We start from the raw sequence: 22373 nt of genomic DNA, 5'->3' as shown, positions 1-22373 counted from the left end.
GGAGTTAGAGAAGGGGTTTGCAAATAAAAAAAATTGGCAACAGTTCCTGTTTCTGCAGTACCTATTATACACAGAGCCTCAACGAAAGTACTCTCTCCTACTCATATTATATAAATCTGTAGCTTAGCAACAGCAGAAATATTGATGCGGGTTTTCAGCACATAAACAAAATAAACTGATTGGTGCTTTGACAGAAATTTAACCTATTCCAGGGTCACTGTTGCTGAAATGAGGCAGCATTATTTCAAGGAGACTACATTTGGAATCTGATGTAAAGAAAAACCACGACAGTTGAAAATTTATAAAACAGCCATCAGCTTTCTCACTGTGTTCGTCCAATCGTTTTATATATAAATTCCGTCCAGTCAAGCAAACTAGTGCACTTTAATTTTAATGCTGAAACGATAATCATTTGCTTCATCCTTTCCTCACACTCTACACTTGTCAGCTTGGTGTAGCGTTGGCATTTTGGAATTGAAGGTTTGTGGGTTCAAGACCCACAATGGGATTTGTGCATATAATCCAGGTTCACACATAACTAAAGAAATGGTACATTGTTGGGAATTATATGCCATTGTTACATTGATGGGAATTGACACATAGTAGGGAATTATAGACATTGTTTACATTGATGGGAATTGATGCATTGTTTGGAATTATAAACTATTCAAGGGATATTTGATAGCTAAGTAAGGAACTTCTTTAGAATTTTATGTTTCAATTGTTTGTTCATTTCGCTTGCTATTTGTGGTGCAGTTTAGCTGCACATATAATGATGACTATGCTTCCAAAAAAATACAGTAATTAATTGGATGTGAAACAAGTTGCGCCATCCAAACTGAATTGTTTTGGCAGCTGGCACTGTAATTGAGCCATATTTTCTCTCAATCCACAGTAGTAAAGTGGCAAATTTAATGCATGGAGCTTTCTGCTCTTTGTAAGTCCAAATCCTTCCTGTTTGCCAGTAGCATAACAATAACAGAAATGCTGCATATATCGTTAATTTATAACATTGATGTTAAAATGAAACATTGAATTAAGGCATACAAAATAGGGTCCAAGTTTGTTTGGTGTATAGCCAAGCCATATTAAGTAGGCTAAACTATATGCTTGAAATGAGACACCCTTGCCATAGTCAATCAGACGAGCAGTTAGCCGTCAACAACAACCACCAAGCTTCCTATCGAAAACCAGTGGACACCAAGACACCATTTTTGTTCTTGTTTGTTCATGAGATGTGGCTGTCATTGGTTGGATCAGTATTTACTGCCCATTCCCTAAGACCATTTCAGAGCTCAGATAAACAAAAATGTTGTTGCAGATCTGGAGTCAGATGTAGGCCAGACCAGGTAGCCTAAAGGAAAGAAGAGACCGGCATTTATCTCCAGATTTTCATTGCATTCAAATTTCACCATGGTGGGATTCAGTCCTTCATTCCCAAAACACTGACTTGGGATTTTACATTCCAATCCAGTGACAACACCACAAAACTACTGCCTCCCCACAAACTACGAGTCAAACCAGCCAGTCCTCGCAATCCATCTGAGGTGAAATAGTGACATTTGGTTTCTCAGGTTACTGAAGCACTAGAGGGAATTAAAAAAAACAGTTAAGAGAAACTGGGAATGATATCATTTTCATGGATACAAGATGAGTCGGACCAATATGTATCATTACTAAGTTTCACCAATCTCTTTCCTTCCGTAACAGGGAATCTAACAGCAGGAAGGCAGTAACAGAAGCAAGAAAATCAAAGGAGGAAGAGAGGCATTGGTGTCATTTGTATCTCGGAATCATCAGGAGCGATTAATGCAGTTGAAAAAGAATGGGAGAAGTGGTAGAGGTAGCAATAAGAGGCATTAGATGCACTAAAAGTCAGCTGTATCAATCATCACACATTCTCCCCCAACTAACTGTGAATCACTGTTGTGCTGTCTCATCACTAACTACACATTCTCTGCTGTCTCACTTGCTGTACAGTTTGTCAGTTTGGAGCGGGAGAGGAATTCTATTAGGTGGGAGTTTGAGGCATATAAAAAGACTCATAACAATCAAAAATAAATTTTACTTCTAAAATATTTAAGTGGGATCATTCTCTGTATCTGTGCGTCCTTCCAATCACACCTTGCCAGGTCTTAGTTGTAATAGACTCTTTTTTTCCATTATTCCCTCAGTTCACAGAATCAATCTTTATCTGGTACTGTTTGCTGCCACTTTGCTGAGAAATTTCATTCCATCTGTTTGTCAAAATCAAACTGTTCTTGAAAGAAAATCAGGTAAAAAAGCAACTGTTCAAAGAAATGGGCAGTGAGAATGGGAGATCAATGAGTGTAGGCAGCTCTTGTGGAAAAGTTAGATGAATGAATTATGTTCACCCCATAATTTCTTAAATTCAATGCCAGGATGCAAAATTCAGACTATTGAAAACCAGGTCCACTGTGAAAATCAGTGATCCAATAGCATTTCAGTTACCACGCATAGTTCCATACGAAGACCCAAGATGAAACAGCACTCAACAGGGACAATGACAACTGGAATAGGATGGACCATCCTTATAGTATTGAATTAGCTTTATTGTCATATGTACTCAAATGAGTACAGTGAAATGTTTACAGTCACCGCATTATAGCGCCATCTTAGGTTCAAAGGTGCCTAGGTACAGATACTTAAGATCAAATTCTCAGGAAAGTAAAAGAAATTGGAAAAGTAAAGAAATAAATAGTCCAGTAATTAGTGAAGTTTAAATTCCTAGCATTGCCTTACAAGGAATGATGCCAAGTGTTGAACATTGTATGTCTACCCAAAATGAGATAAGTTGACACAAATGCCACATTGGTTTAAGTGACAGCTTGCTGAAGTTGCTTAAAACGGACACACTGAGAATTGCAAAACTGATCTGTGCACTAAAGAATACCTGCATTTAACAAGCCAAAATCAGGTCAAAGAAACGTCTTCTATTCTCTAACCGTACACAACTACTGACTGTGCTGTTAGCTGCAGGGGGCTCTAGAATTCCCAACTTAAACTCCTCTACTTCTCTCTTTCCCTTTAAACAAGCCTTTTTGAACAAGCTTTTGGTCATCTAATGACCACATTCAACTGAAGAATTTTGCAAGATACATCAAATGGAATGTGAAAAAAAATGCCAACAACTAAGTGCAAACTCTGTTAGCTCTTACCAAGAATGGCCAGTACCATGTTGTCTTTGAGAACTTCCATTGAACCTGAACACACGAAGTAATTTGCCTGCAAGGCATCACCCTGTCTGATGAGGTACTCTCCTGGGGCACAGAAAGATGTTTTGATGTGGAGAGACAATGACCTCAGGCACCCACGACTGGCCGATACAAACAGGGGTAACTGCAGAATCTCCTTGTTCAGATGCATAGCAATGTCTGCACGTAGCTCATCCGGGAAATCTCGTAAAAGCTGCAAAACATGAAGTGAAGATTTGAATTTCAAACCCAACATGTGTTTTCATACATTCCATACAAAGGAGTTGAGATAGAATTCTTAGGGCTAAAGAGATCAAAGGGTATGGGGCAAAAGTGGGAGCAGGGTACTATGTAGTATGATCAGCCATGATCATAGAGAATGCTGGAACAGGCCTGAATGGCCAAATAGCCTACTCCTGGTCCTATTTTCTTACAGAACTCGATACACTATCTAAAGGTAGAATTTGAAGTTAAGAAGTGTTTTCTGGTGCATAAATCATTTGTAATGGAGACATCAGATGTCTTTCACAGAGCTCAAATATTTGAGGTCAATGGAGAACGGTTTTAAGCCAATCACTTGGCAGAATGTAATGTTGATAAAGGGGGGATCTTGGCAGTGGGTGACTTTTCACCTCCTTTAGAGAAGGCCTGCTACATAAATGGCCAGCAGTGGGCCTTCCTCAGAATGAAGGACACCAGAGACAGAAATCTGTCCTTCCAACCCTGGTGGTCTAATCAGAGTTTGATTGCAGATCGTCTCCATTGCAGACAGTGCCTTTTCCTTTCACGGTTGCTGCAGGCAATGCAAGGATCTGTATTAACAGGGACCTGGGCCACTGGTGACTAAGGGCAGCATGGAGGTTGCAAGCTGGAGGTGGAGGTGGAGGTGGATATTAGCGCAGGTGGTGGTTCTCACCATCTTACAATACTGGCTCCCACTTTCTGTTAAAGACATCAGATATCTTTCTATGACAGACACTTTCCCCTCTGTACAAGCATGAAGGCAAACAGAGTTTGTTTTCATGCTTTTTATGTGGCATCTGGTCTGTCCACCACTTGTTGAACACCATCCCAGTGACATGGTGAAGGTGGGTTGGGGGGGTGGGGGCGGTGGTGGAGTGGTGCTGAGGACATTAATTGGCCACTTAAAGTCTCAGTTGACAGCAAGGCAGGAGGCACTCCAATTGTCTTCCTCCCCAAGTTGTAATTTGGACAGAGGCAGGAAGGTTTGGGTGGTCGCAGCCTGTCACTTGCCTGATCAATTCCTTCTCCCTCCTACCCTCAAACATGCCTGTCCCTTAACGCCATTCATTTCCATTGATTGTCTTTTATTCTTTAGCAAGCTCAGAGATATTATATATAGCTCTGGAGAAGGATAGCCAAAGAACACACACACAGACTGCTACATCCAGTTTACATTACTAACCTGCAATTTCACTGAGTAAAGTGATTCAGGTTATGTTCATAATTCCTGCTTTCTTAGTCACACTACTCTGAACAAGCATCGAATCTACACGCTACCACCTATGGGTACCTCACAGAGGCTGGTTCAGCAATTACATTAGTGCAATGGAATGAGCAAGTTAAACTGCATGTCTTATGAGCTAGATTTGCTGCATGGCCTTAAGGCATTATACAATGAGTACATCACTATATCAAAAATAACTAATTTGATTAGGGAGATTTCAATAAATTTAATCATACCAAGAAAAAGAGATGCAAGATTCTTTAACATGATTTGGAGGATCTGAGCTACAGGGAGAGTCTGAACAGGCTGGGGCTGTTTTCCCTGGAGCGTCAGAGGCTGAGGGGTGACCTTATAGAGGTTTACAAAATTATGAGGGGCATGGATAGGATAAATAGGCAAAGTCTTTTCATTGGAGTCGGGGAGTCCAGAACTAGAGGGCATAGGTTTAGGGTGAGAGGGGAAAGATATAAAGGAGACCTAACGGGCAACTTGTTTACGCAGAGGGTGGTATGTGTATGGAATGAGCTGCCAGAGGATGTGGTGGAGGCTGGTACAATTGCAACATTTAAGAGGCATTTGGATGAGTATATGAGTAGGAAGGATTTGGAGGGATATGGGCCGGGTGCTGGCAGGTGGGACTAGATTGGGTTGGGATATCTGGTCGGCATGGATGGGTTGGACCAAAGGGTCTGTTTCCATGCTGTACATCGTATGACTCTACGGCTCTATGATCTCAAAATGATGGATTTTTTCCAATTCACATCTCTGTGTTACAATACCAAAGTCAACCATTGATGCATCATATTGGATCAACACTCATACACTTCAAATCTTAATCCAGCCTCAACAAAGATTTTCTTGTCTAGAGAAGCTAATTAATTTCTCAGAACAAGTGAACGGACAACTAACCTTCACTGAACTCTTTCAATACTTAGAAGCCCCTGCAATTTCTTTTATTCAATTTCAGTCTCCAAAACTGCAATGAGAAAGTGAGATGTACTGGGGCAGTAGGTAGCACTAGTATAAATTCAAGTTTTCGTATGGAGGATTGGGTTAGTCTGAGTTCAAGTAAATTAGTGCAGTAAATATGACTCCTCACCAGATTTGGCTGGACCATGATAAGTACTAATATCGCCAAAAAAAATCTCTTTTCTAGTTTCCATGGGTGTAATTTTTTTTTCACTCCCTGGAGGTGGTGAGGGATGTAATGAGAAAGAGAAATAATGTGGTGAGTTAGTCCTATTGAGAAACATACCTCAATATCTCACCACCTCAATAATGAAATAATGAGTGACAAATTCCATTGGTAACTTTCTAGACTTGCTATCAATTAATGACCTTTAATGGCCTCATCTCACCATCTCCCTAGTTAGCTGCTTCCTCAGTGAGTGAGATAGGTGAGTAGTGTTCTGACTGAGAAACCACAGTGACAGTCTGCTGAGTTGGGAGACCTAAATAGTCTTAATCTGGGGCAATCAGAGTTATCAGTAGGGGGCAAGCAAATGGCCTCTGAAAGCCAGCCGCTGCTCTTGTTTCAGACCCTGTTCTTCCAAGGAACTGCGGCCTGTGAGCGGAAGAAAATCCAAAAACTCATCTTCTCACTACTGGATTCCCCAAGGGGCAGGCCTGGAGGGACAGACTTTAGAATCCAGAAGCTATTGACGTCTTATTGGTGTCTGTACCAAGGCCTGTGATTTGGTGAGATGTTCACCCTCATTTGCCAGTCGGTTTTTAATGTTTATCTCATATTTTAAAAACATTTGAGAACATTCTCACCAATGTGTGTAACACGGTTTTATTCCCAGCACTTTATAATTGCTTACTTAAAACTGCTACTTTGGTAAGAAAACCAGAAATGAAGAGCATTTCCTAAGTGTTGAGAAATGGACTGGGAACTGTTGATGTCCATGGTACCTGGGTGACCATGTTCATAAGTCATTGAAAGCTAATATGCGAATGCAGGAATTAGATTTTTTTTTTAGATTAGATTAGATTTACAGTGTGGAAACAGGCCCTTCGGCCCAACAAGTCCACACCGACCCACCGAAGCGAAACCCACCCATACCCCTACATTACCCCTTACCTAACACTACGGGCAATTTAGCATGGCCAATTCACCTGACCCGCACATCTTTGGACTGTGGGAGGAAACCGGAGCACCCGGAGGAAACCCACGCAGACACGGGGAGAACGTGCAAACTCCACACAGTCAGTCGCCTGAGTCGGGAATTGAACCCGGGTCTTCAGGCGCTGTGAGGCAGCAGTGCTAACCACTGTGCCACCGTGCCGCCCACAAATTAATTAGGAATGAAATTGGCATGTTGGCCTATATTACAAGAGGATTGGCATACAGGAGTAAAGGCATCTTGCTGCAGTTGTATAAAGTCTTGGAGACACTACACCCTGAAATATTCTGTGCAGTTCTGGTTTCCTTAACTAAGAAAGCTTATAGAGGGAGTGCTGTGAATGTTTACCAGACCGATTTCTGGGATGGCAGGATTTTCCAATGAGGAGGAATTGTGGACATGAAGCCTGTATTCTCCAGAGGTCTGAAGAATGAGGGATGATCTCATAGAGGCAAATAGAATTCTTATAAGGGTCAACAGTATTACAGTTGCAGAAAGGATGTTTGGGGACTCGTCAACTGAGGTAGTATGGACTGAAGTTAGAAACAGGAAAGGAGGGGTCACCCTGTTGGGAATTTTCTACAGGCTTCTGAATAGTTCCAGAGATGTAGAGGAAAGGATAGCAAAGATGATTCTCAATAGGAGTGAGAGAGACAGGGTAGTTGTCATGGGAGACTTCAACTTTTCAAATATCGAATGGGAACACTGTAGTACGAGTGCTATAGATGGGTCAGTTTTTGTCCAGTATGTAGACAGGCCAACAAGGGGTGAAGCCACATTAGATTTGGTACTGGGTAATGAGCCCGGCCAGGTGTTAGACTTGGAAGTAGGCGAGCACTTTGGTAATAGTGATCACAATTCTGTTATGTTTACTTTAGTGATAGAAAGGGATAGGTGTTTACCACTGGGCAAGAGTTACAGCTAGGGGAAAGGCAATTATGATGCGATTAGGCAAGATTTAGGAAGCATTGGATGGGGAAGGAAACTGCAGGGGATAGGCACCTTAGAAATGTGGAGCTTATTCAAGGAAAAGCTATGTGTGTCCTAGATAAGTATGTACCTGTCAGGCAGGAAGGAAGCTGTAGAGCATGGGTGCCGTGGTTTACGAAGGAAGTGGAATCTCTGGTCAAGAGGAAGAAGAAGGCTTATGTTAGGATGACTTGTGAAGGCTCAGTTAGGGCATTTGAGGGTTACAAGGTAGTCAGGAAAGACCTAAAGAGAGAGCTCAGAAGAGCCAGGAGGAGACATGAGAAATTATTGGCGGATGGGATCAGAGTAAAGCCTAAGGCTTTCTATAGGTGTACAAAGAATAAAAGAATGACAAGAGTAAGATTAGGTGCAATCAAGGATAGTAATGGGAAGTTGTGTGTGGAGTCAGAGGAGATAGGGGAAGCTCTAAATGAATATTTTTCAACAGTATTCACTCTAGAAAACGACAATGTTGTCGAGGAGATTACTGAGATACAGGCTACTAGACTAGGTGGGATTGAGGTTCACAAGGAAGAGGTATTAGAAATTCTGCAGAGTGTGAAAATAGGTAAGTCCCCTGGGCCAGATGGGATTTATCCTAGGATCCTCTGGGAAGCCAGCGAGGAGATTGCTGAGTCTTTGGCATTGACCTTTAAATCGTCATTGACTACAGGAATACTGCCAGAAGACTGGAGGATAGCAAATGTAGTTCCCCTGTTCAAGAAGGGGAGTAGAGACAACCCAGGTAATTATAGATCAGTGAGCCTTACTTCAGTTGTTGGTAAAGTGTTGGAAACGGTTATAAGAGATAGGATTTATAATCATCTAGAAAAGAATAATTTGATTAGGGATAGTCAGCACGGTTTTGTGAAGGGTAGGTTGTTCCTCACAAACCTTATTGAGTTCTTTGAGAAGGTGACCAAACAGATAGATGAGAGTAAACCAGTTAATGTGGTGTATATGGATTTCAGCAAGGTGTTCGATAAGGTTCCCCACAGTAGGCTATTGTACAAAATGCGGGGAATGGGATTGTGGGAGATATAGCAGTTTGGATCAGTAATTGGCTTGCTGAAAGACGATAGAGGGTGGTGGTTGATGGGAAATGTTCATCCTGGAGTCCAGTTACCAGTGATATACAGTAAAAGTCGATGTTAGGTCCACTGCTGTTCGTCATTTTTATAAACAACCTGGATGAGGGCGTAGAAGGGTGGGTGAGTAAATTTGCAGACAACACCAAGGTCGGTGAAGTTGTGGATACTGACGAAGGATGTTGTAGGTTAAAGAGAGACATAGCTAAGCTGCGGAGCTGGGTTGAGAGGTGGCAAATGGAGTTTATGTGGACAAGTGTGTGGTGATTCACTTTGGTTGGAGTAACCGGAATGCAAAGTACTGGGCTAATGGTAAGATCTTTGGTAGTGTAGATGAGCAGAGACACCTCGGTATCCAGGTACACAGATCCTTGAAAGTTGCCAGAGTTGTTAAGAAGGCATACAGTGTTTTAGCTTTTATTAATAGAGGGATCGAGTTCTGGAACCATGAGATTATGCTACAGCTGTACAAAACTCTGGTGAGGCCGCACATGGAGTATTGTGTACAGTTCTGGTCACTGCATTATAAGAAGGATGTGGAAGCTTTGGAAAGGGTGCAGAGGAGATTTGCTAGAATGTTACATGGTATGAAGGGAAGGTCTTATGAGGAAAGGCTGAGGGACTTGAGACTGTTTTCGTCAGAGAGAAGAGGTTGAGAGTTGACTTAATAGAGACATATAAGATAATCAGAGTGTTAGATAGGGTGGACAGGGAGAGCCCTTTTCCAAGAATGGTGATGACGAGCACGAGGCGGCATAGCTTTAAATTGAGGGGTGATAGATATAGGACAGATGTCAGAGGCAGTTTCTTTACTCAGAGAGTAGAAAGGGTATGGAATGCTTTGCCTGCAATGGTAGTAGATTCACCAACTTTAAGTACAGTTAAGTCATCATTGGACAAGCATATGGAAGTATTTGGAATAGTGTAAGTTAGATGGGCTTCAGATTGGTATGACAGGTCGGCATAACATCGAGGGCTGAAGGACCTGTACTGAGCTGTAATGTTCTATGTTATATAACAGGTGGGACACAGAAACACTGTTTCCCTTGGCTGGGGAACGGAGATAAGGAGAAATTAAGGCTGGTTAATCTTTGGAATTCCCAATCACAAAGAACTGTGGAAAATGAATTATTGAGTTTATTCATGATGGAGATCAATAGATTTCCACATATTTGGGATAACAAGGAATAGAGGGATAGTGCAAGAAATAGTATTGAGGCAGATTAACCATGAACTGGTTAAATGGCACACCAAATCCTGCTCATATTCCATACATTCCTCTGTTTCTAGTTCTCACAGCCAAATCTTTCTATGGCTTATTTATGTTTCTCTAAATTCACACCTGGGCTGAAGCAATCAAGCACAGCGAGCATCGACATTAAACAGACTCACATAATCAAATATAGAACAACTGAACATTAGAGTCAGCAAATGGACTTCTAGCTACGTTAAAGGTTCAACACTCAACGAATGCAAGAGCAGAATTCCAGGGCGTTTTACCTCGTTGGCATCAATCCCATTATTCACTGACCACGTCGTTTGGAAATACTCCAGCATTCGCTGTTTAAGCTGTCGAGGAAGGTGGTGAACTCGTATAAAGTCTTTCAGGTCCTTCATTCGGGTGTGATAGAGGGAGCGCCTTGAGTACATGCGCTGGATGATGGCGGTAACATTCCCAAAAACAACGGCATGCATTAGAGCTAGAAGGAAAGATGGAATAGACAAAGCTGTGAAAAGAACTTAAATTCTGATTTATAATGGAGGGAACAAAAACCAACTCATCATCACTTGAGAGTTCTTTTCCCCAACATTTTCACAAGCTGTTAGATTTAGTGGCCAGTTCAACAGCTGAACCACTTAACTGATGTGATATAGTCATCCATTATGATTACTATGTCAGCCTATGTTTTACATTGGTTTCAGTTAGAAAGTACAGAAGTTTCTGAGGCCGGTTGATGGTTTTAGCCTATCATGAATAATCATATAAATTATTCATTGTCTTATCCTTGTGACAGAATGTCTACAATAACAACTTGCAAGAATGTATCCTTTGTACCATAGCTAAATGTCTTGAGGTGCATCATGGGAATGTCACCAAACAGAACAATAATGACCCAAAGGAGATAATAGGAGCTATCACTAGAAGCTTGGTGAAAGTGTGACCAATTGGGTATTGACTCATAGTACACCTTCACAAAGCAGCCAGACCAGTTCTTATTGGGGGTAAGGACCACACTAAGTGATAAATTAATAGATAAGCAATCAACACATCTGTCAATGTAGTTTCCTGATCACTTGCTTAGCTCAGAGAGGAATTTCCCAGAGCTTTTCATTTTCCATCCAGGCCATATCTCCCCATTGTCACTGGGTGTTTCTCTCTCCCAGTAGATCGTACAGCTGTGGACATGGGGCCGGGGCAAATAGAGTATAGCGGTTATCTCGTCAGGATACTTTACCTGTGAAATATGTGAAATTGGTTTGAAGAACTGAAAGATTTTTCCTGTTTGTTATCTTCAGATACTTGAATAGGAGAACAATATGACTGGAACAAAGTTACCTACCTCCTATAAGCATTGTGCAGATTGAAAATATCTTCTCTGCATCTGTATTTGCTGAAACATTTCCAAATCCGACGCTGGTTAAGCTGCTCAGGGTGAAGTAGAGGGCAGCAATATAGGCACTTCTGACAGATGGACCACCAATTGAGTTGTTTGTGTATGGCATCTCTAACCGTTTTCCAAGCTCATTTAACCAACCTGGTGAAAGGATAATTAGAAATTCAAAAAGTAACAAAATGCATTAAATCTCACGTGGGAAAACATACACACAAACCTGCATTTAGACCTCCAAAAAAACCTAACACTCAGGCATTTGGTAGACTAAGACACCTAAAGAAGGAAGCAAGACATTAGGTGCTGGGAATAGCTTTGGACTGGTTCCTGGAAAATGAAAGAGATTTAAGAGACAGAGTGTAACTATGCTGGGGATTTTTAGTAATTTTTAAAAATTAACGAAGAAACATGTTTTCTTTTATTTAGAGTTGAAATAGTGTTTAGTCAATGTCGCTTCTAATTTATTTATTACAATAAAAATCATCAAACTTGAAATCTTCTCACATGCTCTTTCTAATCCATCAGTGGAAATTTGAATAAATGTTTAAAATGGTTTGCTCTCTACAGGCTCCACAACACATATTACAAGTAAAACTGAGAAACTTAAAGTCCAGACTACTAAAAACAAAAAAGTGGAAATCCCCAAAGGCTACTGTCTCATTGGAAAGGAACAACTGGTGTTAAGATGAAGTTGAGGATCACAACATCTCAGGCCTGGGTAAGATTAAGGAGGTGAAGGCTTTAATGGTGATCTCATCCAGGATGAGAATTGCAAACCATCCAACTGAACTAACCAACTCCCCAATTACAAAGACCAAACCGTAGCTGGGAAGGATTTCAAAATACATTGGAATATAACTAATGCAATCAATACGTGAAGAGATAAGAATTAGAAAAAGATACAAAACTTTGGTGGGAATGCATTACTGATTTACAACATAAGAACTTAAAAGTGGGTAGATACATGTACAGATCAGGAAGGTTTCTCTGAACAAAAGGAACACAAATACTCATTGTTAAACAGCTTGTTGATTAAAGAAGCCTATCTGCTATTTCAAAGAAGGAACAATTTGGATCATAGCTCAAGGATTTATATTTCTTGCTTTTACTGCCTGTTTCCAAAATGAGTCAAAAGTTACTAGATTGACTTTCTAAAGTTTGCGTGTGTTTTATTGTTTGTAAAGAGTTTAGAGTCATAGAGTCAGAGTCATACAGCATGGAAACAGACCCTTTGGTCCATATCAACCTGACCTCCCAATCTGACCTTGTTCCATTGTACGTGTATGGCCCATATCCCTCTAAACCCTTCCTATTCATATTCCCATCCAAATGTCTTTGAAATGTTATAATTATAGCCACCCCCACCACTACTCTGGCAGCTAATTCCATACATGCATCACTTTCTGCATGAAAAAGGTACCCCTCAGGTCCTTGTTAAATCTTTCCTCTCTCAACTTAAACCTATGCTCCCTAGTTTTGGACCCCACCACACCACCCTAGGAAAAAGACCTTGGCAATTCACCCTATCTATGCCCCTCATGATTTTATAAATCTCTATAAAGTCACCCCTCAGTTGTGGTGGTTCTGTTCGCCGAGCTGGAAGTTTTAGTTGCAAACGTTTCGCCCCCTGGCTGGGAGACATCATCAGTGCTGTGGAGCCTCCTGTGAAGCGCTTCTTTGATGTTTCTTCTGGTATTTATAGTTTATTTATTTATAAATGCTGGAAGAAACATCAAAGAAGCGCTTCACAGGAGGCTCCACAGCACTGATGATGTCTCCTAGCCAGGGGACGAAACGTTTGCAACTAAAACTTCCAGCTCGGCGAACAGAACCACTACAACAAGCACCCGAGCTACAAATCTTCGCACAGACTTTGATCACCCCTCAGTCTCCAGAGAAACATACCCCAGCCTATTCAGATTCTCCCATTAACTCAAACCCTCCATCCCAGCAACATCATTGTAAATGTTTTCTGCACCCTCTCAAGTTTAACAATGTCCTTCCATTAGAAGGGTGACCAGAATTGCACGCATTATTCTAAAAGTGGTCTCACCAATGTCCTGTACAGCCACAACATGACATCCCAACTCCTATACCCAATGTTATGTCCAATGAAGGCGAACATGCCAAATGCCTTCTTCACCACCCTGTCTACCTGCAACTCCACTTTCAGGGAACTGTGCACCTGCACCGCTAGGACTCTTCGTCTCCAGGACCCTATCATTAAGTGTTTATGTCTTGGTTTGCAGTTTATGTTATAATTCAGATATTGCACCAACAGTTTCCTGCTGCTTTTGCCAGCATCTATATAGTTATGCTACTTGTAAGTCAACTAAAACATTATTTTTAGTCTGAATCTGTAAGTTCAACAGTGAGAAACTGGAGACATCAGGATTTTAACACCTTGAGGTTTGTGGGTAGCACTGAGTGGCAAGTGCAGCCAAGAAAGCGCAGAACAAGTGAATCTTGGAGGTGGTGAATGAAGGTATAAGGTAGATATGACATCTGGATTGTAATGTATGTGGCCTAGAAACAATCTTTAATACATTAAATTTGCAGTATCTGCTTTACTTTATTGTGCAGTTCTGTTCCATGACACAGAAGTCATAGAATCTAGAAATATCTGGAACTTAAAATTATGAATTGGTGCAAAAACTCAATTAGTTCATTAAGGTCCCTTAGGGGGGAATCTACCTCCATACACAACAAGGAAATAGATCAGTGAGCCCCTCACATCTATTCTGCTGCCAACCAATAAGATCATGGCTGATCTGTTTGTGTTTTGCATTCCACATTTCCTTCCATCCTGATAGCTTTTACTTCTCTTGCCTGGTAAGAATAAGCCCTGAGCCCCTCCCCCCAGTACCTGTCCACCAGATGCAAGTAACAAGTCAGAAGTATAATGGAACAGCCGGAATGAGTGTGAGTTCAACAATACTCAAGGAACACGACATTAACAAGGATAAAGAAGTTTGCTTGATTGGAAACAAAAACAGAAATTGCTGGAGAAGGTCAGGAGATTTGGCAGTGTTTGTGGAGTGAAAGCAGAGTCAATGCTTCATGTCCAGCGATCCTTCTTCAGAACTGGTGATTGGTACCTCGTCCACCAGCTTAGCCATTCACTTTGTCCATTGGTCAGGTTGTTTTGCCTGCGCTGAACATAATCAGTCAACTAAGGCAGTTAACAGTTACTGCTATGTCCCCATGCTGACCATAGTCCAATCAATCAGCACCACCTTCTTATGCTATATCATTTGTTGTTCCCTTTCTAAATTTGGTTTTCTGTGTGCTTTAGTTCTGATAAGTGTAAAATGAGAATCTTTGACTCATTTTAGTGATGTCTAACTTCTGCAGTACTGACCAACATGACTGATAATTTACTTTAAGTTGACTCTCTCATTATGTCCCCATAATTCTAATGCCCTTGCTGCCCAAAAATGTATCACTATATTCAAAGACTTAGCATGAACTGGGATCGAGAATTCGAAAATTCTATCACCCTCTGAGTGAAAAAAATCTTCTCCTCACCTAAATGCTGTATAGTTGACCTATTCATCTTGAAATAGTGATTCCTAGTTCTAGATGTTCCAGTTGGAGTTTACTGGCTTTGGAAGGATGACATTTGGTTTCTGTTAGGTGGTTGGTTAACACAACAAACTGGTATATCTTTAGATACGTAGGAACAGCCCAACTAATGATCCTTGGAATAAGTGTGGGTGTTTTCAATAATACAAAAATATATATTTTGTAAAAGACAATGTTGGCTACAGTTAATTGGTTATTGTGAAAATTTGTCCTCCATTAACAGGTACTGTCTTAAAAAAATGTGTGTTCCCTACACATTACTGTGCATGGGCGGTGTCTATTTAGCTATTGTGAGAAGACCATCTATTTCAATGGCACACACAAATATGGAACACTCAGAAAATCAAACAGTGAGAATTATTTTGTGTAACTTGCTTCAGTATCTCAGATCCAGTCTGGCAACATTTCCTGTCGAGTTGACATAGCTGAGCAAATATATTTCATGTTTTGAATTCAATTTAATGAAATTTTAATGGTGTTAAAAGGGATGTGATGCTTTTCACAATATGACATAAGGACTTAATTGACAATCATTGTCAGAAGGAACATTTTGGCTTAATTTATTGCTTCAGTGTTTTATGCCCAATCAATTTTTATTTCTCTGATCTGAAATTTGATTGCTGCAGGAGATAGACTGTAGCTAACAGACTTGGCAGCATTATGCTATGTCTTTGAATAGCTTCAATATGACAGTTGGATCATCACCATTCTATTGCTTTCTCAGAATCAAAATATTAACCCTTGGCAAGACAACAAAACCATTGAGATAAATAATTGAAAAAAATGGCAGTGTGCTGTTGGGTTGGCTCAATGGCACTTTGGTAATGAATAAGAATGTCATACATGCCTAGATTTTCCAACTGCTATAATTTCAATCTGTTCGATATAAATATGTTGTTACTGATGTTGAGTTAACACCAATAAGAAAATATGGGCATTGGCACCAACAGTACAAAGACAGATGCCACATGAACAAAATTTCTGTGTCACAATTTTCTTCTAAGTAAAGACAGTCAATTTTATTGCCAATTGGCTCTTGTTAAAAACCTTTAATTGACCTCAGAAAAACACAGCAACTGTTGGTGCTAAAGGTTACATGCAATTTCATTTTAACATTATTATGTCAAACTCAGCATAGCACTCATGGATTTCTCAATAAAGAGAATCCTCAGATCTGCAATAAGCCAGAAATGAATTATCTATTATAATCTAACTTTCTTCCAATTGACTAAATTGGACCCAATATTCAAACCATTTTTAAAAAAGAATGCACCCAGAGTGGTTTATGCTCAGCTGCCAGTGAACAATTACTTGCTAAGTTTCAAGATTTATAGGTGTAAGTCAAATATTTGTCTAATCTTACCAATGTCCCATGTGTGTGGATCATTCATTTCCATCTCCCTCCTGCCAATCACATACCAAATGCAGGCCATCCAGTGAGCAAGCAGTGCAAACATTGACATTAGAAGTGTGAGGACCATAGCACTGTATTGGGAGTACCGGTCAAGCTTTTGTAATAAACGCAGCAACCGCAACAGACGCACAGTCTTCAACAAGTGAACAAGAGAGGTCTGGAAAAAAAAATGAGAACAATTCCTGTCATGTTCTTTTTCTGATGTAATTGATTTTTTTTATTGTGAGGGCAAGGTTTAAGCTGACACTTAACTGGACTTACTTTGAGTAAATGAATTATCAATAACCAAAACTTCTAAGTGTGTGTTCCAAGCACATGTATCCAAAACAGAACAAACAGGATGGGGGGAGATTTCCTCTGTGCATGATATTTAACAAAGTCAGAGGGAGGTTTTAATGAAGAAGTACTTTTGTGTCACTACCAGTACACCAAGAGGCAAATAAGCCAATATCTCGACCACAACCAATCTCTGCGTAAATTGTAATCATGAGTCAGTTTGTTCTACTGCTATTGTGTGTCTGAAACTACTGTCCTGGATTTAATGTAGACTGTTCTCTATAAACATGATTACAATTTTGTTGAAACTATCACATGGATAACATCTTCTTTTTTCATTTGAAATTATACATCCTGGGTCATAAATGCAACAGGAATTAATTGTTGGGAGGGAACATTACTGAGCTACTTAAATTTTTATTCTTCCATTAACTATTTTGCTTTCCAAATTAACTAGGGAACCAGGATCTTTAAATTCAAGTTAGTGAAAAGCAAACTAAAAATATTATTAGGAGGAATGTTGTTAAGACAACATAGTAAAGCTAAAAGCATCCAAAATTTATGGAGATATGATTAAGAAGATTAATTTACTGTTAGGAATTGGATTTTCTGGTCATTAGACTTCTTGTGTTACAATATACTTTCTTCCTTTTTATGAATCTTCTTGCCCTGAAACTCCATTAATTCAAGAAATCTGGTTTTCAACTTAACTTCAGGAACTTGACCATATTCGAATTTGTTGCAATCTGCAAGAACATGAGTGAACATGAACCCATATGCTTCAGTTTCCACTTTTATTTGAGAAATCAAGGCAACATTGATACTGCGACATGGTAGAAATAGTGGAAATAGGGTGTAGCATGTTGCTACACCTCATTCTATGCTACCAGAAGATGAATAATAATTACTTCTGCCACTCAAGGCAGTGGGAGGTCCCTTTTGTAAATACTATATTTGAATCTCAAAAACTAATTTCAGGATTTCAATAAAACAAACATGCAGATAGGGTATTAGGAGAACTGATCACTTTTAGGCAAAGATGAGGATTCTGATCTCATTCATAGAATATTTTTAATGATATGGATTGTTTAACTTAGACTGTCGTTGGTTGTCTCGGTTGTTATGGTGAAATTTGTCACATCTATCAAAATGTGATCAGAATTTTCTGAACAGCTTGTTGGAAATAAATTACTCTGAAGCCTCCTCAGTAAGATGGAAGCTCTTAATTAAAACATTTATTTCTTTGGCCTTGTAATTACATTACATCATCCAGGCAAGTAAAAGCCTCAAGGGAATGTGTGAAATAATAACAAGGTTGAGTTTGTACAAAATGTTACAGGTATTGTCCTCTACTGAGTTTCATCTACTCTTCCTATTGTAACTCTTCTTTTAAGACAAACATATATTTGGGCAAGTTTTCACAATTTCCATATACTAATCTTGCTGAGGTGCAGTATCCTAAAAGACCAACTGTCCAGTCTTTCAACCATGTTTAACATTCATGGGCAGCCCAGCCAATGAAGGTTAGTGGACTATTTACTGTCAAAGATATCAATTTAAGCTCATTCTTGCCATTGTCCAAGTGTATGTGAAATATTCTTGAACCTTGTTTTCCCCATTTCTGGCTCAGGGGTGGACAGGAGTGGACAAAGTTAAAAATCACACCATACCAGGTTATAGTCCAACAGGTTTATTTGGAAGCACTAGCTTTCAGAGTGCCACTCCTTCATCAGGTGGTGAAAGAGCAACGCTCCGAAAGCTAGTGCTTCCAAACAAACCCATTGGACTATAACCTGGTGTTGTGTGATTTTTAACTTTGATCTGATACCAGCCAATTCAGTAAAAATAACTGCAGTACTATAACTAGTGGTACCTTTAACTCCCAAAACCAGTCAATTAATTCAATGTCGAGAGAGATTTGAGATGTAAAACAGTTTTTTCTGCAATTTGTATCATGTCTATTTGAGTTGAATAGCCTTTCCACAGAATTGAAGTTTACCAATTTAACAGACTGGTAACAATCAAGACAGATCCAATCATTGTAGAATTACTTTATACTTTACAGATGGAACTCAGATCAGGTATTCTTACCTCATTTATAAAATAGTTTTTCTAAAATGTAAAACAAAAACCATATAATTTATTTCTCCTTACAAACACAATAGAAAGTCAATGATAGAAACTGCAAAGTGTTGACTTTTATCATGTAAATTTTGCCTGTCCAAGAAAAGCTAAATACAAGAAACAGTATCTTTGCAAAATGCATTTGTGAAAATTAATGGTTTTGACTTATTTTTCTGCATTTATAACTATATGTTAACCAAAGCTGTGTTAACCTATTAGATATTGTGTCTGGTAATATAGTAGAAGGTCATGAGGACAGACATATCAAATTAGTCAATAATTACTCAGGGCAAGCTTGTCACTTAATTTGTGTTTTGTGTCCAACTTTCATATAACATTTCAGTGAAGAAAGAAGACACAGTGATCAGGCACAGCCGATACAAAGCTTTTATTCTCAACAACAAATACACAATGTTTAATGCAAGTAAAGCAATATCTAGTCATATAAGTCTGGTACACATTTTCATCTCTGCTGATAGTGAAAAAGTTTCCCCAATTACATATTTGGGACTTTAAAGGTATTGAAAAATGAAAGGAATTATAATTTGGTGCATGATATTTTAGCCTGAAAAATGCAAAAATTGAATTATTTAGATCATTTGAACTTTATTTAAAGGGGAAGTTAAATCAGTGTATTAAATTTCAAAACATAAACTGAAAACTCTTTAAAGTGACTTGCGATGCTGTAAGACATGATGTTATTAAATCAGTAATACTTCCATTCACAAATTCAAATATTTATGTTTGAAAAGTCAGATGGAGAATCTTCAATTAAGATGTTCTACGTGATGATCTTTATGACAGAGGTACACATTTACCTCTGCAACCAAACAGTACCCCAAACTCTCCTGAGGAAGGTCTTCAGCTGACTGATAGTTTTCCAATGGAGTGATGAGTGGGTTTTGTACATTACAATAATGCGTACAGCACATCAAGCAGGGAGAAACAATAACCAGGATAATGCAAACAATAACCAGTTCCCAGGATAATGCAAAATGGTTTGTTTTCTATTTGTTTTCCTTTGGTTCTGATTGAACCAACTTGCATCATGTTTTCAATTATAACTTTAAAGTATGTCTAAAGCATGGGGAACATTCCTTTTGCACCTCAGGGTGTGATAGAAGGGATTAAAGGACATAAATAAATGGTTGTGTTTGCATCATAAAGGATATCCTTCCTGATAGAGTGGTCGTTCACAGCCTACACATTCGCTGCATCTTTATAACTATGCCTCTCTGTTGTACCACACTCTTCATACTGGGTAGATGATTTTGTCAGCAGACCAAAAGATTGCTGTTGAAACATAAGGATGAATTTGTTAAAATCAAATCAGGCTCTACATAAATTGAAGAACAACATCATAATAAGATTACAAAGAAACTGATCATCAAAGATAAAGGCGTTCATTTTTTCGGCAAGGATGTACTAATGGGTGAAAATATATCTTGTACCTATGGTAGAAACTAACACAGAAAGATAAAAGTAGAAAATGAGGCATTGGCAGCAAAACATTAACACAAATGCTGCCAGACCTGCTGAGCTTCTCTTTCTATTTTTACGAAGCCAAGACGGATATTTGAAAGTACACTCTCTCTGCTCAAGTTAGTCACTGTTCCTAAGAATCCCACTCAGCAAGGCAATGATATTACTCACATGGGAATTGAAAAAACTGGTCCATTATAAATGGCATATTAAAAAGAAGCAATAAAATAAGGCATAAAATTCTCCTAAGAGATTAACTATGAGCAAAGAGTATATGAAATTTAATGCATTTAGCCATTCCATACCTGACACTGTGGTGCTTAGTATAGAAGCTGAATGAATTTATAAAATGGAAAAATGATCTGTTTTCGCGAGCTGCCATCCTTATGCCAATGCTCATTAAATTCAGCAAAACCAACATTTGACTTTACATAAAAACGTCTGCTTATGGGCAAGATAAATTTAAATATTTTACTCAGAGCTCTTGTATGTAAATTATAATAATGCACATTTTATGCAATATTGAATGATAATAACTACAATTTTAGCATATATCTTGACAGAATAATGTTACACTCACCAAGATCCGTGGTCAGAAAGGAGCTGTCATTCCACATGGTGAATCATTTGGACTATCTTCATTTCCCAAAATTGAATTAGTTCACATTGACGAGTTTGAAGTACCACATTCCAACCTTGTTTAAGCTTCTGTTTTTGCCTGACGATACACTGTGAGCCATTGACATGCTTTCAACAATCTTTAAGTGGCCTTTTTTAGTTATGTTCTACCCTTTCTATAGCTTTCCATAGTTGTCTTATAGCACCTAAAAATAAGCTTTGGAATTCTGTAAATTAATTCACAAAGCTAATTTACCTCAGAGCCCCATGTTCCCTGCACCTCACTGTCTGCGTAAAGTAGGGAAAATTCAAAGTATTTATGCAATATTTAATGATAATAACTACAATATTAGCATATATCTTGGGTCATAAATTTGTTGAAAAATTAAGCAGATCTGGCTCTTCATCAGAAGACTTCAAAAGAAGGGTTTCTGGACCCAAAACGTTAACTCTGATTTTTCTCCACAGATGCTGACAGACCTGCTGAGTTTTTCAGGAATTTCTGTTTTAGTTTTTAATTTCTAACATCTGCAGTTTTTTTCCACTTTATTTCTTTTTAGTTTATTTCCAAAAGTAAGCATAGTTATAATTGATGAAAACAACTGCCACAAGAATATGAGAGAATAAGAGATCTCATCTAATATCATTCCAACACACCATGTTGAATTTTATCATAGAATCCTTACAGTGCAGAATGAGGCTATTTAGCCCATCAAATCTGCACTGACCCAGACCCACCACCTGCACCCCTCCCCTGTGTCCACACATGAACCTAACCCATCTTTTCAACAACCCTATACGCTATGGGGCAACATTTTTTAAGCACGGCCAATCCACCTAACCTGTACACCTTTGGACTGTGGGAGGAAACTGGAACACCTGGAGGAAACCCATGCAGTCACAGGGAGAATCCATACAGACAGTCACCCAAGCTGGGATTGGCACTGAGAGGCAGCTGTGCTAACCACTGGGCCACCATGCCACCCATTTTCTACCATTCTACCTGGCAATTTATTCCAAGCATTTCTAACACTGAGTTTACGTTTATTAAATTAAATTCCAGAAAATAGCCTGGACCAGCTATACATAATTAATGTGGTTATGTAAATATTTAGTGGCCAGTAACTCATTTCCTGACTTCCAAGTACCATTCATATCTGTAAGGCACAAGTTCAGGATTGTCATGGAATATATCCCACTTGCCTGGATGAGCGCAGCTCCAACAACACTTCAGAAGCTCCGCAATATTCTGGATAAAAGAGTCCACTTGACTGGCACCAGATCTACCACCTTCAGATTTCACTCCCTCCACCACCCACTCACAGAGACAGCAACATTGGGGATCTACAATAACACCATTCTGGACTGGGAAGCCCAGGATACTGGAACTCATTCA

At 39.3% G+C, this 22373-nt stretch overlaps 1 protein-coding gene across 1 annotated transcript in view; it reads right to left on the bottom strand.

Annotated features, from left to right (window-relative positions):
• The window catches only part of kcnh4b (potassium voltage-gated channel, subfamily H (eag-related), member 4b), a 169616-nt gene that overhangs the window by 49972 nt on the left and 97271 nt on the right, over positions 1–22373 (bottom strand). The window contains exons 7-10 of the mRNA XM_060848909.1: positions 16427–16634; positions 11428–11622; positions 10367–10566; positions 3180–3429 (exon numbers count right to left, since the gene is read on the bottom strand). Of these exons, the coding sequence (XP_060704892.1) occupies positions 3180–3429; positions 10367–10566; positions 11428–11622; positions 16427–16634 (853 nt within the window). The remainder of the gene's footprint in view (positions 1–3179; positions 3430–10366; positions 10567–11427; positions 11623–16426; positions 16635–22373) is intronic.

The sequence above is a fragment of the Hemiscyllium ocellatum genome, chromosome 32, assembly GCF_020745735.1.
Source record: "Hemiscyllium ocellatum isolate sHemOce1 chromosome 32, sHemOce1.pat.X.cur, whole genome shotgun sequence".
Classification (NCBI taxonomy): domain Eukaryota; kingdom Metazoa; phylum Chordata; class Chondrichthyes; order Orectolobiformes; family Hemiscylliidae; genus Hemiscyllium; species Hemiscyllium ocellatum.
This window is presented reverse-complemented; position numbering and strand designations above follow the sequence as displayed.